Consider the following 9,643-nt stretch of genomic DNA (forward strand, 5'->3'; position numbering starts at 1 on the left):
GTATCCTGAAGGACAGGTGCATCCATAACCACCACCCCCCTGAACATTACAGGTACCACCATTCCGACAAGGTTTAGAGGAGCATGGGTTATCTGCCGCGGACAGAAAATAATGTTGTCAAAACATTATCAGAAATCAAAGAAGGCTCTTATAAATATGTTACAAAATCAACGTATTTAGCGAACTCCATCATGATCATCCACATCATCATAACCACAAGGTCTCTGATCACAATCATCGTGTTATTCATCATCATCATCATCATCATCATCATCATCATTAAATATGTCTATAAAGGATTTGACCCTATTACCTTCAACGGTTAAACGTCCAGCAAATTGAAGGAACAAAGCTAAGAAATTAGATTGAACACATGAAAATGTCCTCACTAAATATTCTTACTGTTTGCCTATTAACCCATCAAGTAGTCAATAAACCACAACAAATCAATCAAGTAAGCAAGCAATCATCTTTGTCCCAGGGCATGCGCGGTTCAGTTGATGACCAAGTGGACAGTGCCACAGCATTTGGAGACCTGGACCACAAAAAAAAACATCTGCATCTCGAAGCAGAGTCCATAGTATATAACGCTTAGCTTGGTGCATGGAAAGATTATTGAAAAGAGGGGACTAGTGGGGGGGGGGGGGGGGGATAAGGCGTTTTCCCCTGGGGCGAAAGCAGACGAGTAGCAACACAACAAAAGATAGGAACTCTTTCAAAAGTACTATTTCGGACTTTGCTAGTCATTCTTGAGAGAGGAGTGGGGAAGGGGCTGCTTATTTGCTGTGGCAACAACTTATCTGAACTCTATTCATACACAAAACTTAAACCCAGGAATCAGTCAGTCAGTCAGTGAGTCAGTCAGTCAATCAGCCAATCAGCCAGTCAGTCAGCCAGTCAACAAGCCAGTCAGTCAGTCAGTCAGTCAGTCAGTCAGTCAATCAGCCAATCAGACAGACACTCAGTCAGTCAGTCAGACAGCCAAGGGGGTTAGCCTCTTAACAAACTGTGATGCTGTGTCCGCCGGGCGCGAGGAGTGCAAACTAATGTTTGGTTTTATGAACAAACCTTTCTAACAAACACATTTGTTTACTTCATGGTAACAGAGAAAGAAGCAAAAGCTTGGAAAAAAAATTCACCTTCCAAATCGGCACTCTTAATCCTCAAGGAGGCAACAAATTTTTTATATTCGAATAATTTCTTCTTGTTTTCCACCTTACCACACTGCTACTAATAGAGTGACGTGTGCACGGCGGCCATGTTGGAGGACTAAAACAATTAACAATTATTCCACGAGCGCGGGTTGGATATGAGATGATAGATAGCCAACGAGGCGCATAGCGCTGAGATGGCTATAATCATCTCATATCCAACAAGCGCGAGTGGAATAATTGTTTTATTAAAAACAATCAAGAAATATTGTTAGAACTTGCTGGTCTCTCTTAGCAAGACCAACCAGAAGACCATTTTAATAGTCGCTATTTCTCGGCAATGGTATGATGGCTCATATACCATGGCCGCTTAGCCAATCAAATCCCTGGAATTGCATTATACAATGAACCAGTTTTTAATAATAGAAGATATTTGCATAAAAATAGAATATATTTCCCAGTGGAAAATCATTGTATTGTTTCGGTCCTCCAACATGGCCGTCGTGCACACACTCTATAGCGTGGCTCCACTTCTCGCTCACTATTTACACCACATATAATCCACAATTCCTTGGCTCGCTCTGATCTAGGGTTAACGGTCGAAACGTCAGCACTCGAATCTCTTTATGGTGGCCAAATTACCTCATCACCTCTTTGATAAAACCAAGGATCAAATGAAAGCATTCTCGAGCGTGTACTGGGTGGAAGTATTTTGAACCCAGAGAGATGAAAACTTTTAACCGTCTTAGTCTTCACAAAAATAAAGATTAAAGTCAGTGGCCAGTTGCGCCAAAAGACTGAAAGATTAGAGATTCTTAGTTTGCGAAAAACGAAAATTAAAACCGTGGTTACATCTGTAGTACGATGAAATAAGGTGTTCTGTTTTAGTTATTGGTCCTAGGTCTTAGTTTTCAAGGGTCTTAGGTTTTGCAACAACCTCGAAAATCGCAAATGCAAACAAGCATCCAAGACGAAATTCTCCTTACCGTAAACACAAGTTTTCGAATAGCCATTATTCGTCAGGACACAACTTTTATCAGCAGGACAGCTACCATTACTGCATGGATTGTTTCCTACCAAAGATAAGATAAATTAACCCATTAGTTTAAATTCTCCGCATGCTGATCTCTGTAAATCCATGCTCAACTCCTAATGAAAACAATCATGTCATCTTCGATAATAACGAATAATAACGTGATGGTGGCACCGGAACAAGCGAAATCATTGATTTCAATTATTTCTTTCTTAAATTCTTGGAGAGGACGGTTTTCTTTTTTTTTTACTTCCACGATTTATGAGGTGATTGGGTTCGAGGCACTTATTCGTCGCGTAGCATACGAGATTTATCTAAATTTCTAAAAGAATAAATAAATAAATAAATAAATAAATAAATAAAAAATAAATAGAGACTTTCGCGCTCGTATCAGTTTCCATCTTTTAGCCTTCTCGTCTAGGTTAATTAATTAATTAATTTGAAGAATAATTAGGTTTATTTCAAACTTACCCGATCTATGAGTGTCTACAGTTTTTAGTTGAGATATTTAATTCGATTGACATTCAACAGTACATATGCAGAAAATTTTGGTTTTTGTATTAGAACAATCATGACATTAATAGACTTAACAACAATTACGCTCAATAGAAAGAATAATTCCTTAGAATACACCGTGGATATCAAAAATAATTCGTAACTTCATATTCCAAGTGATCACTTGACCAGAATGAATTGGTGTCAAAACGACCGAAATTTCTTATAAGTATCGATATTTTTTTTAAAAGCAAACTTCGTTTTTGGTGATATCGACCCAGCTTAGATTGTTCCCCTTGATAATTACTCACCCACACCATTAGTACAGTAACGCCATGTTAAAGGAGAGCAATCGTTCCTCACTCTGGCAAGTTGGTACAAGTAGAATGAACCGCAGTTTTTAACTTTGATATTTATTTCCCTCTGACATGGATTGTTATTCTTTGCTGCGCAGACTTTTCTGGTAACTTCGCCGTCACTTGGCTGTGGATGATTTCCCTTGAGGTAAACTCGGATGTTGGCTCCGCACCTATCACTGGGAGGGGTGTTGACAGCTCTAAGGGCGTTGCCTGCATCTCCAGTTACTTTGTACCAACGGGACCACTCGCCATTAAATTCAGGGTCTGTAAGGTCACATCTATTTGTGTCACTTGTGTAATGAATGCTGCGATTGGCTGCCCTCAGCTCTTTGATGTCATTACTTTTACAGGGGTCTCCTAAAAATATAACAAGGCAAAAGGTTTAGTCGCCCTTGGCCACAGGTTACGCACACAAGAACTTCCCTTCGAGGTAAATACCTAGCCATAAAATTAATAATAATAATAATAATAATAATAATAATAATAATAATAATAATAATAAATATTGAAAATTTTATTAAACTTTTCTCATTGAAAAATTAAAAACAAATTTAAATACAAGTTTTGGTAAAGCTATAGTTAAAAAAGACTTCTTGGGGGTCTTGAGGTTTTCAATAATAATAATAATAATAATAATAATAATAATAATAATAATAATAATAATAATAATAGCAATCATATCCACTTGGATTTGGCAGGACATCTAGGGTTCGATAGACCAAGAGAAGTTGTATCAACATACCACAGAGGGTGAAACTGAAGACTATAAGCTGTTGTAGGATTTTAGCATCCGGACCGATCACGAAATTGAAGCAAGATAGCCAGATTTGGTAGTTATCAATAACAATGATAAGAGCTGTGAAATTAAAGATGTGGCAATCCCTGAAGATTCGAGAGTAAAAGTGAAACGAGATGAAAAATTGGGAAAATATCAAGACCTGGCCCGAGAGGTCCTAAGAATGTGAAAACCCTCAAAATTTTTATGAGGATAGAAAAACAAAAATAAAATAAATTAAATTAAACAGGAATCGGCCTGAATATGGTTAGCTGCCTTTGACATGCGCAAAGGGATATCAAACTAGACAATATCAGTTCCTGAAGGAATTCCGCTTATTCCCATCATAGTTAATTGAAGGGCTGGTTGTGAAACTTTGCCATGAAAACAATGGTGCTACAATTCCTGTTGGAAGGGCCGAGACCTTGCACAATCCTTTGTTTTAATGTTTACGCTACAGTTGAATATCTTAACAGGAATGTTTCTATTGGTCAGTTGCTCCAACACTTTTTAAATGTACGTACATGTAATGTGGTTTGTGCACGGTCAAGGCCAAAAATGTTAACAAAAACATATAAGAATTCAAAGAAGTTTGTCAGGCTTCATAACCATTGCCTTTTATTAACTATATATGTTCCCATTAATCGAGACCTTCCTAAAAGAAGGCAATTTATTCTTCGTATTCCGAATAAACCCTATTCCGTTCATTCTGCTTTTGTTAGGAGCGGGATGTTTTGAAAATATCTCGCGACTCCTTTGAAAGGTTGCGAGGAAAATTGTACGAAACATTTGCCCAGTAAAACAAATATATCAACCAGAAAAAATGGCTGTAAGACATGTTGCGGTTACATAAAACGTTGAAGAAAATAATGTGGAATCGAGTTCCATTTCCTAACGAAAACCATCGCAATAATGGTCTTGTAACGGCTTTGCCCATCGCAAGTAATGTTTGTAGAAGTTTGTTGTTGGTGTTGCATTGACAACGTTTTTTGCAACTGAAACGGGTAAAATCCTTGCAAAACAATTGCGGGACTAAAACTCCAGCTCTTCTTTGTGAAACCTTGCTCAAGTCTGCCCCGCTAAAGTTTTGCTCATTGCAAGAAATGTCAATAAATTTGGTTTGACGACGCCGTATGAGTTTTCAATGGAACCTTTAATTTCTTTAATTTGAAGTTAGAACGGCCTGCACCGTGTATTTTTCATAAGTTGATGACGAAACGTAAAGGGGTTTGAAATGCTTCTTGCAACCATTTTGTTCTAAGTATTAGGTATGCTATAATATAGTATGCAATATTTATTGTAAACTTTCTTCTAAGAGATTAAAGCGTTACGAGAAAAGTTGGTCGAAACGTGCGACAGTGTACACGGCCTATAGCAATGACAACGAAACGGCAAAGTATTGAGTACTGATTCAAAGGCTTCCAATGAATCTTAACCATGTTTACGTGCGTATACCACATAAACGCTCGTTTCCAACCTAAGTTATTAACTACATTAGCTAAAATCTGTGAAAAAATCAAAAGGCAAAATATTCCTCAAAATCATTTTCAATTCGAGGGAAACACAATCAAGGCTTTGATAAACACACAATTACCTTCAACGCTCCAAATGTGGAGACAGCACAAAAAAGAAAACTGTGGGTAAAAATTAACAAATTGATTAAATACTTGTGACCATAAAAAGGAAAAGAAAGTAGTTTTTTAAAAGGATTACCTGTAAATAGTTCATATTGGTTTTAGTGCATTTTATAATCTGGTCTTGAGACGAAAAGTTTAGCTTTTAATATTTTATAAACCAAGTCATTCAACTTTGTAGGCTTACGTGTTCAGTAGTCGAATTGTTTTGAATAATTAATTGCTGAGAGGTACCTGGGAATCAAACAATACATGCTAAAACCTCTAATTTTTTAAATTTCTTTTTCCATTTATATAACTTATGCTTATTTCAAATTTTTAAGTTCTGTATTTAAAGCCAATTTAACACCAAATGTAGAGGGTTGCCGAAACCATTTTCTATATGTTGAAATTAAGTTTAGTAAACTAATCAAAGAATTCTAAATTTTTTATGTAACTTCTTATATTTTGCAAACATTGGTATTTATTTATAGCTACTTATCTCATAACTGCTAGTTACTTAAGCGGTGTGCAGTTACCTCATTTTATGCACTGGACTTTTTACAGTAATACATAATAATTAAACGACTCACTACCGCGGTAAAAGCTTCAGATGTAATATGGAAACAACTGACAGATGTTTGCAACTTTCAAGATCTTTCAGAAAGTGTTTAATTTTATTTAGTAACCACAGGGGTTTATAACGCCTAAACATTAATAGGTTACCATAACAAAAATATCTCCCGTTAAAAACAGCCCCAAATTAAGCTCAAAACAAGCGCGATGACCCCTATTTTTTACTATCGAATTGCGATCAGCATGTCAAAACGCAACGCTTTGCAAATTCAAAAAAAGGAGGAAGAGGTTCAGAACCACGTTAAATTTTCAAACATTTTATTAGTCGGCTCTGAACCTCTCCTACAAATATTTTTAAACTGATATTTATGGAACATCAGCTCGTTTGTGAAATGCCTAATTGTTTTTTATATTATGCGTGTGTGATCATAAAATAGTTTACAACCAAGGAAAATGGTATGAAGAAAACAAACGCTAAGTTAAAAAATTGCGATGAACAACATGCATGTTCTCTACTGTTTTCATAGGTTTTCGTACGGTACTAGATGGGAAAATTTAGGGAAATATCAAGTAAATGCAGTCGAGCCAGTGAATAAAGACCAGTATGCTTATTGCTGTGGCTTATTATAATGACACGTGACTTTGTGATGAGCCCTGCGCTTAGCATTTCCTCTTCAAGAGGTAATCAAGGCAAATTGAATTAAACTGCGTAGCTGGTGGTATTTATCGCTTAACTAACGGAGAGTTCTAGTAACAGGGTCAGACAATATCCAGTTGCGTAGGATAAGAAACAAAAAATAAACTATTTATATTTACATTTTACTTTTTTTTTCACTCGTGTATAGAAATGCACGCCCAGCTCTGCAATTGGTACTTCATATTAGGGAGAATTATTTGTCACCTTCATTTGGCTTTCATGTTTGACAGACGTATTTGTGTTTACGAAAGGAGAAGGACTACAGGGGGGGGGGGGGGGGGGGAGACTTTTGTGATTTGACTGATAAAGAGCATTGATAAAATTAGCATAAACTCAGGGACATCTATTTTCTTGATTTCAATCAGTTGTCTGTTGTAAACAAAACACCGACAGCAAGTCAAACGGTTTGGGAAGACTGTAAAGTGCCCCTACTTTTTTCACTTTGCGTATTACAGGATTTACTTTTATAAGTACATTGGAAGAAAACAGGCAGTGTAAATTTCAGATTAACCCTATTTCTTAAAGGGGAAGTATCACGCTAATTTTCTGTCATTTCAAAACCCAAAAATGTTTGTCTGTCAGCAGAAACAACGAAATAATTTTCGAGTTTGTTATAAATTAACACCCCAGTAATAAAACTGTTGATTAGTGCCTCTAGCCAGAGACGGGGTAGGCCGGTTTGGATTGAAACTTGAAAAATGTTAGGCTAATGTTTTTTCAAGTTCTTACATTTTTGTTTCCAAAATGCGCTAGAACAGATCACAAGTTGTTCCCTTCAACTGAATTGAGTTAATTTTTTTCCTCTCATCATTCTAGAATTTATTTGACAGTTGATTTAAGGTCTTATTTCATCATTTTAAACAAAAGATATCAAAAACCCCATGACACTTCCCCTTTAAGACTAGCTTAAATGTTAAGTTAGTAAATATGAACGAATCATTTTATTGATCAACTTCAGACCACGATTCTACCGTTTTATTTCATCCGTTTTTGTGTCAAAAGTGGAAAATATATTAAATTCCCGATGATATCGACTCAGCATTTTATGAAAGTAGATAATTATGCCAATTCCTTTGCATAGTCGAAGGACAAAGCTTACACAGAAGGAAAACTTACATAGGTAAATTATAAATATTCATGCAAAAGTTAATTATCTCACAGTAAGATCTGTTTAGCCAGTTATTTGTTTTCTGTTTCTGCAAACATGTTTTAAAAACATTAGCGCGTGCTGTTAACAAAAGGCGTTTTTTCCATTCCTAAATTAGATAAACTATTTTGAACGCGCTTGAAAAATATTGTAAAACTCAGATGTATTGGGAGCAAAGCCAGCCTTCAACCCATAAATGCTAAGGCCACTCCAGCGGGGGGCGAGGGGGGGGGGGGATTTAAGGGGGGTTGCTACTCTCACGATTAGGAGATTAAAAAATAACATTGCCTTACTGTTTAAAGCCTACTTTTTCAAACATTTCTGTCGGCCTATAGCATGATACTTGACCAACAGTAAAATCTTATTTGAGAATAATGCAACATAAACAAATTGAAGTCGGGTCTTTGTGTAGATCAGGACCTGCAATATTGAATACAACGTAAAACCAAATGCAAGGTTGATTGGATAGCTAAGAAGGTTAATTTTATTGCTCAATATTTCCGATTAGACAAAATTAACCTTCTTTAGGGGCGGCCAAAGTTAAGTAAAAATGGAAATAAACGGTTACAATATTTCACACCGACTGACCATCCTTCTCTTTTCAAAGCATCCTGGATCTGGCACTGGAATGTACATTCAAGTCTATTTATTTATGTTTTCTTTATTTATTTTTTTTATAAGATTCGCTGCCAATGCAAATCAACAGACAATTGGCAGGAACTCAATTGTCACAGGGCCAATACTTCTTCAACCAAGGGGTTCCACAACTCGACAGTCTCCAGTACCCACAGTCCTCACTTCTCTAGCGAGCGGTTGGTCGGCATGAGAGACTCTGGGGAACTGAAATGTCATTACCGCAGCATTTCTGCGGTAAAACAATGCAAGCCATTACGAGGCAGCCAATCCAATTTTTTTTTTCCGATTTCCCCAGAGGCTCTCCTGGCGACCAACCGCTGGCCAAAGAGCCTGAGGACTCTAGCTTTGAGATTGGCAAGAGTCATGTAAGTTAGAGATTTTCAGCATTAGCATGTTGTTCCTTTTGCTTGCATTTCATCGCTAATGCATGTTTGTAATTGTAGGTTTTGTTTCCTAGTTTTCGTTACCGCTTCAGTACGCTTCAGTACGCTTCAGTACGCTTCCGTACGTTTTAGTACGCTTTAGTACGCTTCAGTACGCTTCCGTACGCTTTAGTACGCTGCAGTACTCTTTGGTACGCTTTGGAACGTATTGGAACGCTCACATCGCTACGGATGTCTCGGATTTACGGCGTAAACTGTTCTACAGTGAAGTCATCGAGAATACGAAGGATGCGTTAGCATGTAAACAAAGTCTGTAATTAAAGGGGCAGTGTCACCTATTTTGAATAGCCAGGAAAAAAAACATATTTGAAACGATGGAATCGTCAAAATAATGGTTCAGTTTTGTTAACAATAACCCCACTAATGCACAGAAACTAGTATCAATTATGTTTGGCTGTGGATGGCTAGGATGAAAATGGAAAAAAAATTGGCCATTTTTTTCAAGCTTTTCCTGTGTATTGTGGAGAGGTCGCGTAAAATTGCTTATAGCTTGTTCTTCCCTGGCTAATTCCCCTAATACTTTCTTCCCGGCGCCCTAATAGCAATTTCATGTTAGGAAGAAAAGGGTTCTTTGTCAAATATTTGAGCAGTTTTAACCAAAATATAGCAAAATCGCCATGACAGTGCCCCTTTAAAGAAAGTTTATTTTATCCCTGTGGGTCGCAGTTCCTAATCTATCGATCGCTTTGGAGTTTGTACGCCGACGGTGGTATGCATT

General features: G+C 37.0%; 1 protein-coding gene across 1 annotated transcript; it reads right to left on the reverse strand.

Annotated features, from left to right (window-relative positions):
* Positions 1 to 2,982: 2,982 nt before the first annotated feature.
* LOC146459231 (oncoprotein-induced transcript 3 protein-like) lies at positions 2,983 to 8,735 on the reverse strand. The gene is made up of 2 exons (XM_085089744.1): positions 8,702 to 8,735; positions 2,983 to 3,395 (listed from the first exon to the last, which is right to left on the reverse strand). Exons 1-2 carry the CDS (start codon positions 8,733 to 8,735, stop codon positions 2,983 to 2,985), a joined length of 447 nt encoding a protein of 148 aa, XP_084945870.1.
* Positions 8,736 to 9,643: the final 908 nt, after the last annotated feature.

Source organism: Pavona decussata, unplaced genomic scaffold (assembly GCF_977016875.1).
Source record: "Pavona decussata unplaced genomic scaffold, jaPavDecu1.1 SCAFFOLD_223, whole genome shotgun sequence".
NCBI classification, from domain to species: Eukaryota; Metazoa; Cnidaria; class Anthozoa; order Scleractinia; family Agariciidae; genus Pavona; species Pavona decussata.

What these genes read in the sequence shown, in the direction of transcription:
- LOC146459231 (XM_085089744.1), bottom strand. Translation starts at nt 8,735, where the DNA reads ATGGCTTGCATTGTTTTACCGCAGAAATGCTGCG. An exon ending in TTTACCGCAGAAATGCTGCG is followed by an intron (nt 3,396 to 8,701) that starts GTAATGACATTT and finishes TTATATTTTTAG; the next exon opens with GAGACCCCTGTAAAAGTAAT.